Raw genomic sequence first — 24,984 nt, 5'->3', positions numbered from 1 at the left:
TCAGGACAATGTTGGCTACACTGAAAACATTCAGTGCCAGCTGGTAGTATGGGCGACAGCAACAGCAATGCTTCCTGCCCTCAGCTCCCCATTTCTCTCCCAGTAGCAGCAAGAAAAGCATCTGTGAGGATTCTGTCCACACCATTGCTGTCTTGGAGCCCCATGTCCCTTGGAGCTGTGTACCATTGAGCCAAAGATTCTGATGGAATGAGTGAATCTTGATTGTTTAATTTTGTTATCAAGTTGACACATAACATCAGTCTTTGAGAAATAACTTGATGATTTTGTTGTTTATTGCTTGCTACAATAACACGATTTCAGGTAAAGGTTACAGAAGAATCGTTTCACTGTGTTCTTCTCAGAAAGTAAAATCCACCACAGGACGGATAGGAAGCAGGTCAGGTCGGTGTTCCTCTTTTCCCCACAACCTGGGAAGAAAAAATAGCATCTTATGTGGCACAAGAATGTGAAATAGTGTAACTTGGGTGATGGGAAGTCCTGTGCACGGTAGAGCACCCGGGTGGCTCAGGCAGTTAAGCATCCAACTTCGACTCAGGTCATGATCTTGCGGTCTGTGAGTTCGAGCCCCGTGCCGGGCTCTGTGCTGACAGCTCAGAGCCTGGGGCCTGCTTCGGTTTCTGTGTCTCCCTCTCTCTGTGCCCCTACCCAGCTCGTGTTGTGACTCTCTGTCTCGCAAAAATAAACAAACATTAACAATTTTTTAAAATAAATAAATAAATAAACTGTGCGTGGTAACTATGTTGTGCTTCTTGTAAATCCAAACCTACTTTCTGTGGTGGTGGTCCAGGTCTCTCTTCCCCAACACTTGAACATCATTTTGTTCCTGAAGTTTGTGTATGAGTCTTACATAAACTGTGGAGGAGAGGGCATCCTTTACATATCTTTGTGAAATCACAAATATATCGCTTTGCATTTATGTACATGCTGTTGGCAGTAAGACTCGTAGAACGGGTTTACTGAGGGGGCGTCTGGGTGGCTCAGTCAGGTAAGCCTCAGACTCTTGATTTCAGCTCAGGTCATGATCTCACGGTTTGTGAGTTTGAGCCCCACGTCAGGCCCTGCACTGACAGTGTGGAGCCTGCTTGGGATCCTCTCTCTCTCTGCCTATCTCTCTGCCCGTCCCCCACCTTCTCTCTCTCTCTCTCTCTCTCTCTCTCTCTCTTTCTCTCTCTGAGCCCTGTCTGCCCATCCTAACCCCTCCTCTTGTCAATATTCAGAGTTTCAATCGCCTCTCTGTTCTGGTCCAGACAGCAGATTGCGGTGGGAAAAAGGCGGAAGAGAAAAAAGAAAGGCTACTCAGAAAGCTTGAACAGTGAGAGAAGGTGCTACCACAAACACACCCAGAGAGACGTTAGAGGATGAAGGTGGGGTTTGAGGTCCAAGGCACATGGGACGAACCAGAAATAGACACTGAAGCATGAGAAGGGAGAAGCCCCGGTGGACCAAACCGGCTACAAATACATTTGGCATTTGACTGAAATAAGCAGGTATTACCTTTGGCGGGTTTTACTTTGTATTTCTCAAGCAGCCTAGCATTTGGCTGCCACTTTGGGGCCCTGAGAGGTGGGAAAAAGAAACAAAAACACATAGAAAAATTTAAGACATTATTATTTAAATTTGGAGAAGCATGTCCCCTTGAATTTTGAAAAGAAAAACGAAAGCTGTCCCATGCTGTACAGGGAGACAATGAACACCGTTTCTTCAAGTGCCTTTTATGAACTGCCAGTGAATTCATCCCTCCCTTTCCATGGCCTCAATGTACACACTCACTCAAGTAAATGCCAGCTGTTGAGAACCTCTGATTACGTTAAACGTATTTTTTAAGCTAACGATTTGAACCGCGCACACACACAACATTCCCACAGACTAAGCACCCATTTGGACAAAGTAGAGGGCTGTCGAAAGCTGCGTGTGAGTCCGTGTCTGTGAGGATGCAGGAAGGGCACAAGTGGTGCCAGTTGTGTGTGCGCGCGTGAATTGTGAGTCTAGGGTGAAGTGGGAATTGCCGGGAAAGAAATAGTGAGAAAGGAAGTTGGAAATCTGTGAAGAGACACTTCTAAGCAGCCATCCATTGGGGCTGGTATTCACAGGTACCTGAGAATCCTGGAACACAGCAAGTTGGTGAGAGACTCCAGTCACTAGAGGGAGGACGAGCAAGGAGCACTTCTACTCTCTTCCCCCTCACTACATTCACCCCCCCAGCTCCTCACTTCACACACATGTATTGCCAGTGGAGGGGTCCCTGGGATAAGGGGTCCCAGGAAGGTGGGACAGCCACCCCCTGAGAGAATTCACATACTAATACCCTTACTGCTCCCCTCCCTTCAGAGCTGATGATGATTTCCTTTGCAAGTCAGTTTGGCTATTTGTCTTGTTTAACTGATGCGTGATGGAAAACAGAAGAGTAAGGGCCAATAGTATAAATTCAAGGATAATTATTACCATCCTCATTTATAGATGATGAACTACGGTTTGGTTTAAGTTACATGACCAGGACTACTGGAATTAGAACCCAGGTTCTCCTGACATCTTTTCTTACACCATGTTGTCACCAAGGAGACAGTGCCAAAGTCCTTCCACAGAGACATCTGCATGTTAGCCTTGCGGGAACTGTGCCCTCAGGCCTCAGAGACAGAGGAAGCAAGGTCCCATTGGGAGTTCCATTTTATTTTATTTTATTTGACCACGAATACCAGCTGAATTTCAATGGAAAAGAAATAGGACTACCTCTTCATTAAAGCAGGCTTCAGGCCCTTCTGCTTGGCAACACTTGACCACCACATTAGTGAAATCTGTAAGCAATGACCGCAGCTCCGCATCTGGAAGCTCAGGCTTTAGCTTCACTACATTGACAAGAAACCTGTGACCCAAAGATGTCAAATAGAATTCATTAAAGATTTCTTTCTTAAGCTCTCCTTCTCCTAAATGCTTGTCACAGTATCACATGTCTTGGGGGTCTTGATTTGGATGAATATAAGAAGTTAAGATATTCCACTTTGAAGGGATTTTCTGAAACTTTCCCGCTCAACTTATGGGATGGATTTCATGGTAACATTCTTTGGAAGGTTATGTAATTATAAACAAAATGATATCAAATCTAAACATATATTAGGTCTTCATTATGCACAGAATTGTAGATTACGTGATTACTTTTGATCTTTCTAGAAAATCTATTCTCAAAACAACCTCTATTCCCTCTTTCTCAGTAGCTGAATGCTGTTTCCACTCAACTTGATAGAGACACTACCTAATTCCTTCCCCCTCCCTGAAAAAACCTTATTCTTTAGCATTTATAACATTGTGCGAGAAAACAAAACTAACACTCTTGTCCCTTTTGGGCCTCTCCTTTTTTCAAACATTAAGCAAGATTCTCGAGGCAAACATCTATGCCATTCCCTCCAGAAAGTCCAGTTCATTATGAACTTGCCCATGAGCTTTTATGCTGGCTGCCCTAAATCACCTTTGCAAATCGTAGTGTATTAGACACTCCAAGTCTAGCAAAAGAAAACACTAGCTAGGTTTTGACTTATAAGCAATGGCAATAAATATGCTCCAGTGTTTTTCTGAATGGGAGAGATTGGACAATTTGAGGCAAGGAATAGGATTATAACACCAAAATCACATATGCATTAATAGTACACCTTCCCATTAATACATTATGTGCCTTCAGGCTGAAGAAAAGATGAATGGAAGAGAATGCTTATACCTGTCTTTCTTTCTCTGGAGCTCCTCCTTATGAGCCTGACATAAGTCTGTGTGAAAGGTAAATAAACCTTGAAAGGTAGATGGAGGCACATATGCTTTATCAGCTTCCAAGCCTTCAAAGCAGGACCTTCTGAAGGCAAAGTTGGTTTTGCAACAGTGGTCCACATCAGGGTTGATGTTCCGATTTTCATTTATTCCACATAACTCTCCAAGAACTAAATCCATCTGTGCCAATGAATGATGAAATTCAAATATAACTTTAAAACTTAAATAGTTTTGAAATATGGTTAGATAAATCGTTAGATTGTCCTAAGGTGATTATTAACTGTACTCAGAAAAACCCATGCACTTATAACACTACACACGAAGCAAAGTAGAAGCTCGCATTATGATAAAGTTTCAAGCCATTGTAATTCAAATGCCTATAGGTTAATTTCTTGTTAGCATATATACAAATCTGTAATTGTGAACAAAGAGCTGCAAAACAGCCAACTGAAAATGACAGCCAAACACTGTGGCCCTTAGATTTATTCTCTTCCTCGGATGTTCCCCAGAGTAGTCTCCATCCCAACCCTAAAGAGATACACCCAAGTTGTGATTGGGCAGGAAGCATCAAGTCTCTTACCGACACTGTGGGACAAGACTGAATTTGTAACTTTACTTAAAATTATAAAGCTTCTTATATTGTTCTGAAACAATGTCATTATTCCTGCCTTTTGCCCTAACAAATTACACATAAGAAATTAGTAATAAGAAGAAGTAAGAGAGATGATTTGGAGAACCCCAAGAAAATATTTAAAACATTCTCTTGCTTCTTAGGATTGTGATGCAGTGAGCCTCCCCAAAGAACTTTGACATTCCTTGCTTAACAATGTTGAAACAATGAAGAAAGGTAGATAACAGCCTAATGGCTATAAATCAATTAGTGCAGCAGATTTCTTTTCTTCCTTTTGTTTTTCTTTTTTAGGAATAATTAGGTACACGTGCCACGCTTACCAAATTATCAACGCAGGCAAACTCTTCACTCAGTGTGCAGCAGGTGGTCAAAGCTGTCACCATTTCCTTGCCAAGAAAGGTCAGTTCTTCAGTGGAGAGCTGGGGGGCTATCTTTGTGAGTTTGATAAGGTAGCTGAAAGAACAGTTGTCTAATTGGTTCTAAACAAAACCGAACACCCATTTTCCCTTGTCTAGCTACTTGAAACCCTAACTCTTCAAGTCTAGGGACAACCAATGTAAGGGCAATGTGAACCACAGCTCTCCCATAAAATGATAGGTAACTGTCTCTTTACTCCCTCTTTTCCCACACTCTGCATTTTTGGCTTCCTTATAATTTCATGGTATTCTCAGAAAGTCTCAGATTTGCCCATCCTGTCTTACCTGTGGGTATAGGAGCTCCCTGGAAGCAAATACTTTGGCTAGTGTGTAAAATACTGCTTGAAATCTGCATGATTAGTAAACATTTTAAAGGGAGAATTTAATAGATATATGTTGGAAAGGGTAATCAGAGATGAAGGAAACTAATATCTTTAATGGGCTGAGTTTGACTTCTCTTCACTGAAGCGACAGTGAAATCGTACGTTTTAAACTGTTTTGATTTGAAGATGCTTGGTTTAAATGCACACTATATTAGTCTGGTAATTAATTCAGAAAATCCAGAATAAACTGTGTATTGCTCACAAATACTAACAAGAACTCTAAAAAAATAAATATTAAAATGTTAAGCAAAACCAAAATTATTTCTGTAAACTTGGTAAGGTGGCCTCAAATTCTGGGCAAACCATCTTTGCCTGGGAAATTGTAACAATCTGAAGTTCGCTGTCTCTCCTGCCCTCCCAAATAGGTCAGAATCCAGAGATTCTATTTTGGGATTGAGAAAAGCAAGACCAAGCAAAAACTAAAGTACTACAGGATCAATTTTCTAGAATCCTGTATTTTTTAAAAAAATTTTTTGTAATATTTATTTATTTTTGAGAGAGAGAGAGAGAGAAACAGAGTGCGAGCAGGGGAGAGACAGAGAGAGAGAAAGAGGGAGACACAGAATCCCAAGCAGGCTCCAGGCTCTGAGCTGTCAGCACAGAGCCCAACCCTGGACTTACACCCGTGAACTGCGAGATCATGACCTGAGCCAAAGTTGGACACTTGATGGACTGAGCCACCCAGGCGCCCCATAGAATCCTGCATTTCTTTAACTTCTAGCGTCATTCTTGGTAAAGTCTTACTATGACAGCTCAATATGCATTCTTGACTTTTGTGTTTTTATTCTTTCCCAGTTTATGAACTTGCTATAACTGAAAGACTGAGTTGAATTTTTGAAATTTTGTGGCACTCTTTATTTTATCCTGGTCACAAGTGCCAACCTACTTGCAAGCAAGCAACTTACTAGTATTTCAAGTCCTCTTTCCCCAAATTCTGGGAACGTTCACATTCTCGTTGTACTATCTTGAGGCTTTTCTCAGTTGTCTCGTTGAATCTGTGTTCCTAAAAATAAGAACAATCATATTCAGGAACATTTTATCTAAAATGTAAACACAAGCTTCATGTCAACTTGACAAATAGCTTTTTTTTATTTTCATAGTATTTTCAAACTATCATTACCACTCATTGCTCACTAAATTGAGAGTAGTTTTTTTTTAATCCATGTGTGTCAGTACTGAAATCTTCTCAGCTATAAACACAGATATGGTTTACGCTAAAATTTGAAATCTGCAAATTTTTCGTCATCATGTACATTTTTTAGAGCTTCCCAGTTTACAAAGTATAATTCAAATCTTATGTTGACAATGAGCATAACTGATTATCACTTTCAACTGGCCAGAGCAAGCTCTCATTTTTACATAAAGGAAATTAGCCTCTTATGAAGTCAAATGACTTGCCTTAGAATGACCCAGCTAGTGAGTATGGCTACAGAACATTTTACATCACATTTATCTTTATTTTATACCCTCCTTTTCATCATTTAGAATTGGAACTTTAAAACTCCAACAATTGTCTTCAAATATTTGACAAACTCTATCTCGTCCAGCATAAAATTGGATATCTACTGAGTGGCCAGACAGAAAACTACACACCAGTGGATGGATGCTGTGGGACAAATTGCGCCTCCATATGAAAAAAAACCCAGAATTTTCTAGCACTATGATTTATTCATTCGAAGGTCAGGAACAGACTTTCTCATTAGGAACAAAGCTAGACTGGAAGTCAAGCCTTCTTGTTTCATGGCTCAAATATGAATGGGTGTAAGGTGGCTTTTATGGCAGGTGGAAGCAATTTTTTAAATAAGGCAAAAAAGCAGCACATATCAAATGAATGAGAAACGAATTTGAAATTTCAAATAATTAGTTTCTGTAATACATAAGGGATGACTATGAATTGATACTAAAACACACTAATTTCAACAGGAAAATGGATAATGGGCACGAATAACTTGTTCACAAGAAATTTATAACTGCAATAGCTAAAATAAGATGGGAAAGACCTAATTTCATTTAAAAATCAAATAAATGCTTAAAACACAGTCACTATTTTTTTTAAATCTAGCAAAGTTAATTTCCATGTGCAGTGATGGTGACAATGAGGGTTTGGGAGATTGGCGGGGAGGGGGTGAAGTGAGTATTGTCAAGCACTGTTGTAGGACTGTATGCTGATAAAACTTTCTAGAAAGTAACTTGACCGTTTGAATCAAATGCGTTTTTTTTAAGTCTATATACTTTGACCTAATAATTTCCCTTCCGATAATCTAACTTAGGACAAGAGTCATAAATATTAATAAAGATGAATGAAATAAGATACTCACTTCAGGGGCACTTACAAAATTTAAAACCTAGTCAAATGTTTAAAACGTCCACTACACGGTAGGAGGACAGTTGAATAAATTACTATGATGAAATTCCATCATTTAAAATAAAGTATATTTTGAAGTCCGTTTAATGACTTAACAAATTTCCTGTGATAGTAACTAAAAAATAGACACAAATATTTTTCTTTTTTAAAAAATGTATTTATTTTGGGGGGAGAGCGCAAGTGGGGGAGGGGCAGAGAGAGCAGGACAGAGGATCCGAAGTAGGCTCTGTGCTGACAGGCTGACAGCAGGGAGCCCCCTGTGGGGCTTGAACTCATGAACCCCAAGATCATGACCTGAGCTGAAGTTGGACGCTCAAACGACTGAGCTACCCAGGTGCCCTAGATGCAAACATTTCTTAAGAAAGTACTATTCCAATCTTTTTTTTTTTTTTAATTTTTTTTTTTTTTTGCGTGTGTTTATTTTTGAGACAGAGAGAGACAGAGCGTGAACAGGGGAGGGGCAGAGAGAGAGGGAGACACAGAATCCGAAAACAGGCTACAGGCTCTGGGGGTCAGCACAGAGCCCGACACGGGGCTCAAACCCACGGACCGGTAGATCATGACCTGAGCCGAAGTCGGAAGCTTAACCGAATGAGCCACCCAGGCGCCCCTCCAATCTTATTTTTAAACGTGCACATACATATATGCATGTTTGCATAGAAAAGATGAAAGAAAATGCTAATTATAGCTATTTCTCAGTGACAGTATCACAGTTTTTATGTTTTGTCTTTGTAACTTTGGGGATTTTCCTAATAATCATCAATAATCATTTATTACTTTTACAATCATAAAAAAATCCAATATGGCTTAATAAAATGCAAAATACATAAATAAAGATATAAGTGTAAAATATTTAATGGGAAGATCTTTTTTGCATTAATACCCAGAATTAGTAGTTCAAAGCGTTGTGCAGAAACCTAACACGATGTCAATCTTCCCAATGATCGTCCTTCACTGAATTTAAAGTAGACTCAGATGGGGTGCCTGGGTGGCTCAGTCGGTTAAGTGTCTGACTTCGACTCAGGTCATAATCTCACAGTTCATGAGTTCAAGCCCTGCGACAGGCTCTCTGCTGACAGCTCAGAGCCTGGAGCCTGCTTTGGATTCTGTGTCTCCCTCTCTCTGCCCCTCCCCCTGCTTGTACTCTGTTTCTCTCTCTCAAAAAAAAATAAACATTAAAAAAAAAAAAAAATTAAAGTAGACTCAGATTGGTCAAGCACATTTCTACCCCTAAACTAGAGTAAAACTTTGATTCAGTTTTGAAGTGTTCGTTGTTTGGCTTTGCTTTGTTTAGTTCTGTGAGCCCAGACCAGTAGAACCTACCACGTGGCGGTAACAGTCTGGAGGGTTTTCTGTGTGACAGCACTCTTTCAGAAGATCCTCGTACACGCCAGCGATTCTTAAAAGCTCTGGTGTAGACAGTTCCGGATGTCTCCTTGAGTATTCATAGAGAAACCTGTGATGTGTAAAATAATTTGAACATTAGAACTTAGAGAAAAAACAAAATACCAAATCCTGCCATCTTTTAAGCTAGTCAGATCTTGTAATACTGAGTCTGCTCTCAGATGCTAACTTCTTCCTCGGGTTTGCTCAGGCAGTGATTTAAGAGGGTATTTTGACCACGGGAGATCTATTTTGCAAAATTCTCTTCTGTAGCATGTTCTCCACTAACTGTTTTCACTTGAGAGAATAGAAGGAATAGAGTTATTCAGAGTTAATTATAAAATGATTTAATCCATAAAACATCAGAAATAGTGTATCATGCCACCAATACTTTAGAAAATACATGCGGGGTAGAATTCTGTTGGAAAATACATTCAGACCTCCAACTTGAGATGGTGGAAATATGGCTTGCTCCCCACTCCAGGGCCGCCTCGGTGAGAGACTGGGAAACAGCTTTGCCCATTACTTCATCCTGTCACTTGTCAAATATGGGAGTAAACACCCCTCTAGCGCTAAGTCATTGGCAATGGTTTCCGTGACCCCAATGAGAGGCTCCGAGGGGATAGGCAGTGTGATTTGGGGAGAAATGGAAAGAGGCTAACACTTATTAAGCCCTTAGTAGGTGCTAGCACTGGATCAAGCTCTGGGCATAAGAGATAAAGAAACGCTTCCTAGCTGCTGGAAACACTTTTCTCGTTTAACTTCACCAAGTCCTCAAGATAAGTACTATTTTATAACTGAGGAAAAGTCTCAGATGGGGTAAGTGCCTTGCTATTAATGGAAGTGCAACATTTGAACCTATATTTCATAGGATGCCTACTTCATTCTTTTTCCAAACCAAGTTGACTCTCTTTGCAGGAGAGGGGTACCTTCTTTAAGCACCTCAGCTGTGCTATTTACAATCTTCTTCATAAAAAAATCTTATCTGTTCATTCAAAGTAAGTTAAAATGGCTTTCTATGCTTTGTGAGAGCAACACCTCAGAAAAGTTTCTCAGTTCCAGGCAACTCCTTATATCTCTTTCTGTTTCGCAGCCTTTGATTTCCTTGATTAATCTTGGTCTTTCTGACATAGTCTCTCCTGCTTCTCCATCCACCTTCTCAACCTTATTTGTGGAATATATTCCCAGATCCTAAAGCAACAGTGTTTAACCTTCAGAGAATCAAGGACTCCTGCCTTTTAATATCTGATGTAAGCCAGGACCCTTCTCCAGGAATAAAACCACACCTAAAAAAACACCCAACCAAAATGCTGCAAACAAAAACTCCTAGAAGCCTACCCTTGAGGCAGATCCATTGAGGTCTTGTGCCAAATGTTTACATCCAGAAAGACTACTCCTTACAACTCTGTTTCTGGCTCAGCGTGCTCACTGTTGCTCTGTGATTTCTCCTCAAACACTATGTTGGATGATGATGATGATGATGATGCAAAACTTGCTTCCACTTGGTGAACACATGTGTCAGGACAAGTGAAACTACCTCTATCACTTTGTTAGGTTTAATTTGAGTTAATAAACTCATGAGAAGCAATAGAGCACAGTGCTTATAAGAAAAGGAGTCTGGAGCCAGACGGCTCGCCTTTGAGTCCTGGCTCCACCCCGTAATACCTGTGTGACTTGGGAGCAAGTTACTTCACTTCTGTGCTTCAGTCTCCTTACCTGTAAGATAAGGATGGTAAAAGTGTTCTAACCATAAAGGGTTGTTCTGAAAATTAAATTGGTTAGTAGATGAGAAGCACTTAAAATTTGATGTTTTCCATAATCTGTATCTTCCAGAGCTCTGGGTTCACATATAAAATTGTCTCATGATATTTGAGACAATATGGATGGGCCTGGAAGGTATTATGCTAAAGTAGTCAGACTGCAAAAGACAAATACTGTATGATTCCATGTATGAGTGGAAAAAAAAATAAAGCAACACTAAAAACAAGCAAATAAACAAAAACAGCAGAATCAGACCTATAAATACACAGAACAAACTGATGGCTGCTGAGGGGGGGTGATGGGCAAGATAAGTAAAGGGAAGTGGGAGATGCAGAGTTCCAGTTATGGGATAAATAAGTCATGGGAATAAAAGACTCAGCATAGGGAATATAGTCACTGGTCTTGTAACAGTGACATATGGGGTCAGATGGTAACTGCACTTGGTGATGAACCTAGTGTAACGTATAAACTTGTCAAATCACTATGCTGTACATTTGAAATTAATGAGAAGTTGTGTGTCAGCTATGCTAAAAAAATTGTCTTGTGACCTTCCTAATTAATTACTCTACAGATAGCTCAAAGTCAGTGCGGTCAGATCCAAACATATTCTCTTTCCCACAAAACCTTCAACCCATACTTCCCATCTCATTGAATCTGAAAACTACTTACCCAACCACCTAAGCCCCAAACTGGGATTCATTCCAGATGAAGTTTCTAAAAAACAAAAGTGATTTTGTCCTTCCTTATTCTTCAGTGAAAGCCCTTTAGTGGCATCTTGTTACTTAGCGTGCCTGTGTGATCTGACCCCATATACTTCTCGCTACCCTTGACTCTCACCACAAATGAGAAATTTTACTAATTTCTCACCACCCTACACAAAGCCACAAATGCACCAAGTGGTTTTATACTTTTATCCATGATCTACCCCTTCTGTCTAGATTGCCAAAATTTCTTTAAGTACCTCCTCCCTACTGAGCCTTCCCAGGTTTCTTAGGTACAATCGACCACTTCCTCCTCTGTGCCCACATTACATATTACGTAGTGCTACTGAAAATAAAAGCATGTCTTGCACTCGTTTATTTATAAGTCTGTCTCTTCCCCCATCACATCCCCTATTGATGAAAGCTTACCGAGGATAAAAGTCCTGTCTAATGTACTATAGTCCCTGAATTATATTTCATTACCAATAAACTTAGAATGAATGAATGAATATTCTTACATGAATTTTATATATGTTGTAAAACACAAAGAAGTTAACTTGTTCTAGTGATTCAACAGGACTCAAATCTAGTCCCTTTGGTTCCATGTCCACTAGTTTCCCTTTGACGGCTATGGAAAGGTATAGCATGGCAGTTCAGCCTGGAACTTCTAAGACCAGATCTCCTCAGGTCAAATCCTTACTCTGCCAGCTTTTAGCTATGAATCTTCAATAAGTTATTTAACTGCTCTGTACCTCAGTTTACTTGTCTGAAAAAAAATGGGGGTAATCGTATTGGTTTTACATGACTGCTACGAGAATTAAAATAGATAATCTACATAAAGTAGTCAGCCCATTGTCTGGCACGTATCAAGCACTCAATAAATGTTAGCCATCCCTGTAATAACACAGTTGCATCTTTTTAAAATCATGTGAAAATACTGTAATCTGTAGCCAGGATTTTTAAAAATTATGTGATGCCCAATGATTTCAATGGTTCTCATTCCTCCCACCCAAATTAGCTGAAATAGGTCAAATCATAAGTTTCTGTTTGCCTTATAAATTTCAGTATAGACTTATGTTACTCAGCCATGAAGCTCGTTTGATTAGCATCTCGTTCTTCACACACATTTTCGCTTTCAGTAAATTTTGCTTCTCTTAGAGATAAGTCCTTTGGTCTGTCATCTTTATTTGAAGAAATTATGCACTCGCCACGCTCTGGTATTTTCTTTTCACAGCACTCTTTGATTTTGCTGGAGATGGAATCTTGTTTTAAGCAAATATGGCTCATAACTTTGCTCTGTACAAAATAAGAGTGAAAAATTCATTTATTCTACTAATTTCTTCAGGGCCGGATTTTTCTTCACAATGAAATGGTTGCATGCAAAACCAACCATGAGCATGACATCTGGAGTTGTTCCATCAGATAAGTTGATAATAATATTTACTTAAATTTTGTATTCATTTAGCGCACGTGAAGCTTTCATATGAATGCAAATTTTTTTTTAATTTTTTTTTAACGTTTATTTATTTTTGAGACAGAGAGAGACAGAGCATGAACGGGGGAGGGTCAGAGAGAGAGGGAGACACAGAATCCGAAACAGGCTCCAGGCTCTGAGCCGTCAGCACAGAGCCTGACGTGGGGCTCCAAACCACGGACCACGAGATCATGACCTGAGCCGAAGTCGGCCGCCCAACCGACTGAGCCACCCAGGCGCCCCGCAAATTTTATTTCTCAAGATTTTAAATGATAATTATGAAAATAGACTCCGTTGTACATTTACATTTTATTGTTAAATATTAATCTTTAAAATACTTTACTCTTATTCGTGTGATATATTGGCATTTTAAATTCTAAATGTTTCTTTCCCATAAGAGTTCACCTGTGTTTCAATGAAGGCCACCAAAGACATGCAACTATAATATCTATAATACTAGATGTCTTTCTTCCCTCGTGGCCTGAAACTATATTGCCAACACAAAGTAGAAACTCAATAAATATTTAAAAGGCGAATGAAAAAATGGTAAGTAGATGAACTACTGTAGCAACTACCAGATAAAGACTTCTCAAACATAAGAAGCTTTCCTACTCATTGTTATCATTTTCCTATGGTTATTACTAATTGGAAACTGTTCAAATTATCAAATAGTGTACAAAACAGAAAACCTTACTGTCTCTCCTCTTTATCCCGATTATGACCCCTACATGAAATTGTGAGAATAAGAGAGAAGGTGAAGTTTTCTTACTTACACATTAGTTGGACAATCGCTTTTTATTTTTTAATTTGAGAGAAAGAGAGTGCATAAGCAGGGAAGAGAGGCAGAGGAAAAGAAAGAGAGACAGAATCTTAAGGAGGTTCCATGCTTTGCACAGAGCCAGGCATGGGGCTCAATCCCAAGACCCTGGGATCATGACCTAAGCCAAAATCAAGAGTTGAGCCACCCAGGCTCTGCCAAGTTGGATAGTTTATTAAAACTGATCTGGTCCCTAACCCCTTCTCCAGACTCTCCAGTGTGAGCCTGCACATTCTTCCTCCTCTCTGTTCCAGCTTCACATGTACTAGGCTGAGTTCCATAAAATGCCAGGCTATTCCAGGTCTCTCTGACTTTACTCAAGCTGCTCCTTCTGCCCAGGATCTTCTTCTGGCAAACATTGAGGATGAGGAATGGGATGAAGCTCTGGGATGAATTGAAATATGGAATGGGGGTTGTTGGTACCATGTCTCCAACAAACCATACGGAACCAGGAAGCCAATCTTTGCAAACATCTACACATCTCACTGAAAGCCATCACAGTTCTGGACAGCACATCTCTTAATGTCTGGAATTCACTTCTGTTTTGAATAAACTACAATTTAATTCCTCTTATTTCTCCATGAAGGCATTTTAAAAAGGGATATTAAGGACATAATATGATCTCTTCATTTCAGCTTCATACTTCACAGAAAACTCTTAAATTATACTCTAATTTAGTATATAATATTTAATATTATAAAACCCATACTTCCGTAAACAAACAATACAAAACTAAGTAGTGAGTGAGATTGCTTTTAATTGGAGTCTGATTAAGAGCAAAATAATTCTTTGGGACATGTGTTGTCCCTGCTTGAAACAAAGTGTATATATCTTTATATTTTAAAATTCAAGTTAATTAATTAACATACAGTTTCACTGTGAGTTTAAAACAGTAAAACTAATTAAAAGTCACTGAGAAAAAGTCTCATTTCAACTAAGAAGGCAGGATTATTTTTAATAAAATTGTGTTACTTTTATGTGCACTTAAACTTTTACTGAACAACTTAAACTAAGTCAATATGTTTACGAGTAAATATATTCTAAAAATCCAGACTTTTAGAAAATCACTTTGAAGAATAGTGTAATAGTTATTTCAAATTAACATATCCACTTATTTGAAAATACTTCTCCTAAATAGCTGGAGGAAACTCAGAGGAAGCCATTCTTAAAAATACAATGGTATTTCCATTCTCTGAGTTTTACTATTTAATTTCTAATATCTCTAAAAGAAGAGTTGCAATATTTTTTTTGAAAAGTATTTTTTTAATATATATAATTTGTTGTCAAATTGGCTAACATACAGTGTGCAAAGTGTGCTCTGGTTTTTTGGGGTAGATTCCCGTGGTTCATTGCTTACATACAACACCCAGGGCTCATCCCAACAAGTGCCCTCCTCAAAGCCCATCATCCATTTTCCTCTCTTCCCCACCCCCCGGCCCCCCACATCAACCCTTTGTTTTCTGTATTTAAGAGTAGAAGAGTCACAATATTAAAAAACACTTCAGTCTACCTTGAGTGAATGTTCACAAATTCTAAATTCCAAAAGTTTATGTCAAGGATGTTTAGCCATATAAATAGAATCTGCTGAGTAATCTAACGACAATCAATCCCATGTATTAAAAAAAAAAATTACTTGACCTTATTTGTTGATATATCATTTTTGTTTTATTTATTTTGTTATTACTTAACAATTTATTAACATTCTGATTTCGTTGTGGTAAAGTAGCCACAACAAAACTAGGACAACTTCAGAATTTAAAAATGGCTGCCCACAGTCATTATTTTTACTTGGTTTTAGAAAATACTTACCCTGCCACGGATGCACTGCACAGCATCCCCTTCACAGCATCCATGGTACTTGGAAGAAACATCTTCTAGAAGGGAGGTAAGTTCCTTAAATTCAATCTTGGGAAATTTTTGACTAAGTATAGCAACATTTCTGGAAAAAAAAATGAGGAACCACGGAAACAACTTGAACAGCAAGTAAAATAAGAGAGAATTCTTTGCTGATACAGTATAAATAGCTGCAGTAAGAATTAGTACCCTTGTTTTTTCACGGATATCTTTACCAAATAGCTGTGTATATGTTGTACAGCCTGCATGATCACTTGGAAACTCAGAGGCTGATATTTCGAGTCCCGGACCAGGACTGGAATAAAAAGTTCTGCGAGATATTCCCCCTTCCATACTTATATAGCAAAACACATTTTGTAAAGACCACCGCTTCCTGTGGCGAGCTTATGGCAGGCATAGCCCGTCACAGAACACTTTCCTGCTGATCTATTTGAGATCTCAGAATTTTTCTAAAGATATGCAACAGCACCATTACTAATTAGTGAGGATGAGCACTTGAGATAAAATTTATCCTTATAAGGCTGCCTCCTAGTCATTAGAGTCAAAGATGGATGGACGCATCACATCTAAAGCACTTGAAGGCTTTAAAACCCTGATTGGGAACTCCCAGACCAATTCAGATTTCCAACTAACCAAAGAATATCTCAGAAGTAACCTTCTTTCTCTCTGGGGTCGCCCCACCTCCCAGGTCTTCTTGCATTCTGACCTAATGTCCTGGTTCTGAGCTATCCATGTGGACTGAGACCCACCTCAACACTCCTGGAGAGGAGTAAAAATCAAAAGCCATCAACAACTTCACAAAAATGGGACACAGAGGAGAAAATATAAGTAAAGACAAGATACATATTGTAAAACTCACATAAATTCTAAGACTTGCAATCCAAATTTTATAAGTGCCCCACAGACATTTTTTTGAAAAGAAGATGATGCTTTTAAATATTGTATGACAGGTTCTGCCTGAAGGAAAAAGAGAAGATTCTATTGAAGCAAAAGCAAAATCTCACCAATCTCTTATTTCTTAACTACATGTCAACCACATTTTCCAAAATTTGCTCAGAAACAGAAAATCAATGGGATTTTTATCCTGATAAGTTTATATATCAAAAGAAATATGCATTTGTGGCACATTATAAAAGTTAGGCCAGTCTTCCTGATGACTGAATTACACTTGATGGGAAGGTAAGTGGTGCAGTGTGCTGTGAGCTTGTCCACCTCTATTGGGATGATTAAATTTTATAAGTAGTCAAAAGAGGACATGCCCAGGATAGATGATAAAATGACACCTTTACCCTAGATATTCACTCACTAGGGCTTCCTTCCAGTTTACATGGAAGACAATGCCAGAAGAAAGACCCCGGAAATAGGCAATTGTCTTTCAAGGTCTCAAGTAGTAAGAAATTTAAATCAGCAGCCAGTGGCCAAAGGGTTGCAAAACCAGTGGAAGTGGCAAGGAAATGACTGATAAATGATAAACAACCCTTTGCTATAATTTACCTTTAAGTGAGGACCTGCAGTTTGGGGTCACCCCTTACCATTTTAATGACATAAATGCAATGCTCACTTTTGTTCGAAAGCAGTTAGCTTTGTCTTGTTCTTCACAACATGTTTTAGTCATCTCCTCAAAACGAGCAGCCACAGTTAGAAGGGTAGGGGCAAAAACAAAGGGGTTCCTTCTGGAAACTTCATATATATAACTATAAAAGAAAAAAAGAGAAGGAAAGGAAAAGGGAAAAACACAGAATAAAAACGAAAAAAAAAAAGGTAGATGAGGGATGGAAAGATAGGGAAAGACAAGAATATCAAGTTGTAAAACTGAAGGTAAGCCTTCAATATAAAACAACATTATCTAGCCTCCAATAAAAGTTCTATCAATTAAGTTTCAAACTTCAAAATCAGAGTGATGGTTAGTTTTAATCCTGAACACTGAACTAAGGCTGCTGTCCTTCCTTCCTTCCTGCGGCTGCCAGATGGTCAGCGGCTCTTCCTTCCACATTCAAAGAGCAATTACCTGTGTATACTCTGTTTGAGATTTGGGGATTTTATTTACTTATGTTCAAATAAACTTATAATTTAAGTTTTGATGAGCACACCAGCTTTCCAGGAAAAAAAGGCCTCTGCTTCTGCAATTACTGCACTATTGAAAACCCATTTTTGGTAGATATCCATTGATTGAATGTTTACCCTCAGTAAAAGCTGCACCTTCCCTTTAGGAAAACCAGATTATTCCCTCCAATAGCAGATTGGCACCATGCACACACTCTGTCCTAGGACTTGCCACACTGAAAAATGTATATCATTACTGAAAGAATCTTGAAAGTAGGTTGCATATCTTGTTCATATTTATACCGTGAACACTGGACACAGAATCTGACACACAACACATGTTGAATGGATTCATCCCTCAACGAAACAAGCTATGTTCCTTTGGAAGAGGTATTGGACTTTGCCTGAGAATAGTTCTTCAATTAGATAATTCTTCTACTAAAAGTAAACTTACTTGTTCAGAAAAGATTCTCTGTTATTTTTATAAGTCTGGCATTTCTCTTCAGGATCCAAGGTAGGAAGAGGGGGCAGAAATCCTACATCAGCTTTCTTATGATGGAAGAAACAAAGTTTTTTTTCCAAGTCGACCTTACTGCAGCAGTGTGAAAAATTATGCTTTTGTGGAAGTCCCTCCAAAGCACATATATTTTCCAGTAAAACATCATTCTGGACAACAAAAAAGTAAAGGCATCTTTTATTCATTGTAAAGTTTTTCAGCTTTCTGAGATGACACAATGAATACAGTGAGTAATGAGTGTCACCCTTTGCAAAGGAAAGTCCAATTTTCCCCAAATTACTAGCAAAGCATTCTTACCCACATCTTTGACAGCCATCCCACACTTGGGGAAACTTTCTCTGTCTTATCCTGGGGTCCTTTAATCTCTTACTCCTTCTTTGCTGCCTACATTTCCCTTATATAACAGCTTTTTTTTTTTTTCCTTTACTCTTAAGGTGAAAAGGCCGGAGAGTGAATGTATCGGTAAAGTATTAGCAGTAGTTGTTAGTAATAGTCTTCCAGAAATGCAGATGGTGACTCTATTTGGCAGAGGCTAAGAAAAAGGGGGTGTGATGGTAAAGCATACATTGAAAGAGGCAGCTAAGGAGGGTACCTCTGTACTTTTGTGCACTTTGTCAGACTATTGGTTGCCCCCCTTGCCTACATACATATGGCATGGCTGCAATCTCATAGCCAAGTGCATCATAATGCAGAATTGCATCTCTGCGAGGAAAACACCTTATCCTAAATTCCAAAGTCAGGCAAACTAAACTAAAAATATAATGGGGCATAGAGCATCTCTTTTTTTTATATTTCAAGCCAAAAATTCTGTTTGAAAAATAGGCTTATTTGTTTAAGAAATACAGACAATTTACTTACAGCTAATTCGGAACACTCTGGGAGTGTCATGTCAGCCAAGCATTTATCTCTATATTCTGTCATGGTTTTTACCAACATCTCCACTTCTTCGAAGGAGGCCTCCTGAATATATTGAGCAAATATGATGATGGTGCTGTAACAGTCCACAGGGTACACAATGATCACCCGAAGGATCTCCACTTCTGTCCAACAAAAACTTGTAGAAACATTAACTTGCTGAATAGTCTCAGGACATTATCAATGTCTGAGGGCCATAAATTTTATAATTTTTGACAATTCAATTGCCTCATCTGAATTTTGTGAGTAATACTGTATTTACTTTTTAAATATGGCTTTCTATTGCATTGAATTACTTTTGAGAAGCATTGACATTTCTGAAATATATCAGATAAGATCATGATAAACACCATCATCATCAAAAATAATTTAGAGAGGGGCACCTGGGTGGTTCAGTCGGTTAAGTGTTTGACTCTTGGTTCAGCTCAGGTCATGATTTCAAAACTTGCAAGTTCAAGCCCCACATCAGGTTCTGTGCTGACAACTCAGAGCCTCCTTGGGTTTCTCTGTCTCCCTCTCTGTCTGTCCCTCCTCACCCCACCACCACTCTGTCTCTCTCAAAAATAAATAAATAAAATTTAAAAAAATAGTTTAGAGAAACTCACATATATCCAACATTCTCCTCTATAAATTTCTTAGTAATACTGACATCATCTGAAAAGCAACAATATTTAGGTTATTATGTATCCTGGTATTTAAACATTTTCCCACCAAATAATTGCATGATATCTAAATTTATAAAGTATAAAAGGGAAAACTCATTGTAGAAAATAATTTGGCATACTTCACAAGAAGGAGAAAAGTCATATGAACCAAATATGAGATCTTTATCACAGCTTACTACGTACTCCAGACATATCCATTAAGTTGAATTGACTTGACATAATTTCAAATCTGGGTCCAGCCTTCGGATTTGCCATTGACAGCTCCTCAGCCACAAATGCCAAATCCAAGCACCATGTCCATGCTAAGTATCTATCATGTATGACTAGAAGAGTCATATGAAGGTTAAATGATATGTGATGTAATGCTTCCACAGGGCCTAACAAAAGATATCATAGTGTGCTAGTAGTTAATATAGTTTATAATGCTAGCAAGACACAGATATTTAGATCATCTCTGGACCAATCTAAAATCATCGATTCCCTCCCAAGGAACACACTTACATTTGTCCACATAGCCTATTTTTATAGAGTCCTTACTTTTGCAAGGTATTGTGCTGGACACTATGAGGCAATCAGTAATAATTAAGACATCTCCCGTGGACCTCAGGTTTCTAAGTACTCACTGTGCACGTGACTTACGAACATGACTATAATCCAGTTTAGAATGTACATGATATTCTAAAGTAATGTGGGTAAGTATATGACAAGAATGCTTTATGATCCCTGGGTGAGAAACCAGAAAAGGATTATAGGAAGAGTGGCATATGAGTTGAGTCTGAAAAAATGCACATAGCAGTGAAATGAGGACGCTCTTCTCTCTGTGTGGAGAAAATGATGAGTAAAATTACAAAGATAAGAGATTTTGAGATATATGTGGGGAAAGTAAATTAATTTACTTTCATGAAAGAGTGGGTCATAAAGAACAAAAACTACGATAGAAAGGACTTGGATCCATATTTTGGAGGTCTTGCATATAAAGCCTAGGAGTTTGGGCTTCAATTAGAAGCTGTGAAGATCCATTAAAAATGTTTATATAGAATAGTAATGTGATTATTCTTTTTTTAAATTGAGGTATAATTAACATACAGTGCTGTATTCGTTTCAGTTGTACAGCATACTGATTAGACAATTCTATATACTACTCAACGTTTACCACAATAAATGTAGTCACCATCTGTCACCCATAAAACATTATTGCAATATTAGTGACTGTATTCCTTATGTTGTGCTTGTCATCTCCATGACCTATTTATTTACTTTATAACTGGAAGTTTGCACTTCTTAATCCCATTTATTTATTTCACCCACCTTCCCTTTGACAACCACCAGTTTGTTTTCTGTATTTAGGGTCTGGGTTTTCTGCTTGTTTGTTCGTTTTCTATTTTAGATTCTACATATAAGTGAAATCATATGGTATTTGTCTTTCTCAGTCTGACTAATTTTACAAAGCATAATACCCTCTGGGTCCATCCATGCTGTCACAAATGGCGAGATCTTATTAATTTTTTTTATGGCTGAGTAACATTCTGTTGTATGTATTTATACCACATCTTCTTTATACATTCATTTATTGATGGACACTTGGATTGCTTTTATATGTTGGCTATTGCAAATAAAGCTGCAATAAACATAGGGGTACATATCCTTCAAATAAGTGTTGTCATTTTCATTGGGTAAATACCCAGTAGAGGCATTACTGGTTCATGGCACTTCTAGTTTTAATTTTTTGAGGAACCCCCATACTGTTTTCCACAGTGGCTGCACCATTTTATATTCCCACCAACAGTGCACAAGTCTTCATTTTTCTCCACATCCTCACCAACACTTGTTATTTTTTGTCTAATTTATATGCAACCACAAAAGACCCACAGAGACACAAACCATCAATAAGATAAACAGCAACTTACTGAATGGGAGAAAATATTTGCAAATATTATATTCAGTAAGGAGTTACTATCCATAATATATAAAGAACTTATACAACTCAATACCAAAAAGCAAACAAACAAACAAACAAAACTCAATCCAAGTAAAAAAAAAAAGGGAAGAGGATCTGAATAGACATTTTTGGAAAGAAGACATACAAGTGGCCAACAGACATACAAAAAGAAGTTCAACATCACTAATCATCAGGGAAATGCAAATCAAAACCACAATGAAGTATCGCTTAATATGATCATTTCTATATGTTAAGACATACGAGCCATGTAGTAGTATATATAATGTTCAGAGAATTAGAAATAGACACAGTACCTGACAAATAGAAAGTGACAAGAACTATTTGTAAATTAGATGGATGGAAGAATGAATGGATACAACACACAAAAAGCAAGACCCACGAGCCCATTAAAAACTTTTGTAATTGTTCTATTGAGAAATTAGCAAGACATGAATTTTGTTAAGAATAATGGAAATGCAAAAGAAAACGTCGATGCAAAAGATATTGAAGAAGATATTGAAGAGACAGAAATCAACAGGATTTTTGAAGAAGTCTTTAAAAAGAGCAAAGGAGACGAACTCAGGAATGACCATTCTTCAATCCTGTGACTGGTCTCGTCCCCCCCTACAGTATGTAGGGGGGACGAAAGTAAGACACAATCCACATTTTTCAGGGCCAATGCAATGCTTATGGCACCCTTGTGCAAGTTACAAAAAAGTCCTTTCTCCTTGCCCCAGGGATTTAAAAAGACACATTTTCTAAAGAAATGAAGTTCAAAATGTTTCCCCTTTGGGGAGAAAAAGTATGTCACCCTTCCCTGCAAACTGACACTGTTGGCCAGGTTTATGGGTATGTACAGACTTGAGGATATTTATAAACTATACAGTTAGTTGGAAGAAGCTGTGTTCTGCATGCCCTAAAGGTGTTTATCACCTAGTTGGGAGATATGTTGGACACCCAAAGATTATTGAAAAATCCCAATTCATACTTGATGTTCCACTCTTAACATACATGATATACGTTTTCAAGCAATACTAATATTTTCAAATCCAAATTACATATTTCAGCAACACTTTCTATACTGCCATAAAGCTGGTGTCCATTTCCCGAGTGTGATAACTACCATCTCTGTCTAAAAATTGGGTAATATGGCCACAAAAATACAAAATCTGGGAAGGTTAGTTCAGGATATCTGACCAGTGTATATAAACTCATGGCGGGGGGGGGGGGGTGAAAAATTAAATGGAAATGAAACAAGGTAAGAAAATAAGAAATTATCCCAACTAGTTATTCCTTAGCTAAGATACAAGTAAATTTCTTACCTACATCTTGAGGCTTTGTGGACAGGGTTAGGGATTCAGTCAAAAAGAACAAGAAAATAACAAAACCTGTAAGTTTTAACTGTTTCATTTTCTTTTTTTTTTTTTTTAGAAATCACATTCACAAAAGAAAGTAATGTAACTGAGGAAGATCAAGTTTTTATATTATTCTTTGACACTATTAGTAAAAAAGTAACCTGTTTAACCTATTTCTCATATACCTCACGTTTGATTTTTATTTGATCACACTGCAGATTTTTTTGCTAATTATTAACTAGGAAAAATTATCTCTGTGTTTTACTGGAAAAATCTATTGAGTTAGAAAAAAAAGTCCACAGGTTAAGTATGCACAATACCTAATCAAATAGACAACCAAAGGAAAAAAAAAAGTCTTGAAACATTGCAAATGCTAAAGGAAAAAGGACTAGAATAAATAATTTACTAAAGAAGAAGCACAACTAGAAAGATGCTAAGTTTCACTGGAAATCAGAGGAAGTTAAATTTTTTAAAGTATATTTTTATACTCCTGACATAATTAGAAAAAAACAATTAAGATGTCTAATTCAGGTAAACATATAGTAAAAAAAAAGTTTCATATAATCAAGGCTTTTGGAAAACGAGTGTATAATAAGGATCAATAGTCTTAAAAATATTCATACTATTTGAGCCAATCACTCAAATTCTGGGAATCTATACTGAACGCATGGCCCTTAAATATGGAAATATTTGTAAGTATATGATAAACAGGAAATCTATTTTTTATTTATGTCCACTAAAAGGGCCAGCAACCAAGTAGCAAAGGCATTTAGTGCCCACATTTGGGGGTTCTAAACACTCTTTTCTACTACAAGGATCCTGGGCTTCTTAGAGAAATGAATAGTTTCAGGGCTGGGACATGAAAAGTGTAAGATGAGCTGAGAACATGGTGCCAGCAACTGAGGAAGTGCTCAAAAATGGACGGGATCAAGTGCAAAAAAGGTAGAAGACAATGGGACAATTTGACAACATAAATGATGACAGCAATGCATTATCACCCATCACATTCTTTAATAAGAATTTATGGATCTCTACCAATACAAAATTAAAACAAAAGTAAGGAAAGGAAAAGCTCTTCTCTACAAAAGAATGCCAACTAATAAATGTAGTTGGAAGCAAAGCATCACTGTTTGTAACACCATAGTAACACTAAATGGTGAGCTAATCACTCTGCAGGTTACCCTTGGCCTTTATAACTAATGAATATAAGGAATATATAATAACTGGAAATATTTACTACAAAATACTTGGAGAAAGAGTAGAATCTAAAATTGTTTATGTTATGTGTAGAAAGTGCTGACGTGAACAGACCTATTAAACCAAAAGAAAGGGAGAGAGAGAAAGAGAAAAAAAGACTGGGAGGAATAGAGGAGAGAGAGACAGAAAGAGACGGAGAGACAGAGGGAGAAAGAGAGAAGGAGGAGTGTGTTATGGACAATCAAGAGAGATAAACATACATCAGATTCAAATAGCTATCCATACACTAGGAGAATTCCAAATAGGGCAGACATCCAAATGCAAAAAGGAAAAACAAACATAAAAGTACTCGAAGAAACACAAGTAAAGTGGGAACATTTTTTCTAACTACGGTACAAAATCCAGAAACAGTTATAAAATCAACTGCATAAAGAGATGTTAAAGACTTCTCATGGAAAAATACTCTAGACAAAGTCAAAAACACAGAGGAAAACCTGATAAAAGATAGCTGCAATCTATATCATACAAAGAGCTCTGGAAATTTGAGGAGGAAAAAAAAGACCAAAATCTAATAGAAACATAATAAAGTGATCTAAGCAAAGAGTACACAAGGAGAAAAAAAAACTAATGGGTTCTAAACATAAAAAAAGAGGCTCTCCTAATAAGAGAAATGCACATCTAAAGACCACAGCAGCATTTCTCACCTATATGATTGGCAAAAATCTGTAAGTCTAACAGCTCACTGTGAGGGTAAAACTGTGGGGGAAATAGTTCCTGTCATCTATGGCTGGTGGGAA

The 24,984-nt window shown here is 37.9% G+C and overlaps 1 protein-coding gene across 3 annotated transcripts; it reads right to left on the bottom strand.

The window, feature by feature from the left end:
* Nucleotides 1-273: 273 nt before the first annotated feature.
* Nucleotides 274-23,103, bottom strand: AFM (afamin). Of its 3 annotated transcripts, XM_049630623.1 has the most exons (15): nt 22,958-23,095; nt 19,637-19,685; nt 18,975-19,107; nt 18,054-18,265; nt 17,118-17,250; nt 16,416-16,513; nt 15,512-15,641; nt 12,493-12,707; nt 8,890-9,022; nt 6,107-6,204; nt 4,723-4,855; nt 3,728-3,951; nt 2,749-2,881; nt 1,516-1,577; nt 274-428 (listed from the first exon to the last, which is right to left on the bottom strand). In XM_049630623.1, the coding sequence occupies exons 1-14, from the start codon at nt 23,043-23,045 to the stop codon at nt 1,551-1,553; spliced, it is 1,806 nt and encodes a 601-aa protein (XP_049486580.1). In that variant the 5' UTR covers nt 23,046-23,095; the 3' UTR covers nt 274-428; nt 1,516-1,550. The 3 variants fall into 3 exon arrangements, with proteins under 3 accessions (XP_049486580.1, XP_049486579.1, XP_049486581.1); XM_049630622.1 differs by lacking the exon at nt 1,516-1,577 and having other exon boundaries at nt 22,958-23,103; XM_049630624.1 differs by lacking the exons at nt 1,516-1,577; nt 22,958-23,095 and adding an exon at nt 19,880-20,008.
* Nucleotides 23,104-24,984: the final 1,881 nt, after the last annotated feature.

Source organism: Panthera uncia, chromosome B1, assembly GCF_023721935.1.
Source record: "Panthera uncia isolate 11264 chromosome B1, Puncia_PCG_1.0, whole genome shotgun sequence".
Taxonomy (NCBI): Eukaryota; Metazoa; Chordata; class Mammalia; order Carnivora; family Felidae; genus Panthera; species Panthera uncia.
This window is presented reverse-complemented; position numbering and strand designations above follow the sequence as displayed.

Bases quoted from the DNA above. Each gene is read 5' to 3' on its own strand.
- AFM (XM_049630622.1), bottom strand. From the start codon at position 23,045: ATGAAACAGTTAAAACTTACAGGTTTTGTTATTTTCTTGTTCTTTTTG. The intron at 15,642-16,415 runs GTGAGTTTTACA...TTTTTTTTCCAG, and splicing joins TTGCAAGTCTTAGAATTTAT to AAATGTTGCTATACTTAGTC. The intron at 9,023-12,492 runs GTAACATAAGTC...TACACATCACAG, and splicing joins CAAACGAGCTTCATGGCTGA to GTTTCTCTATGAATACTCAA.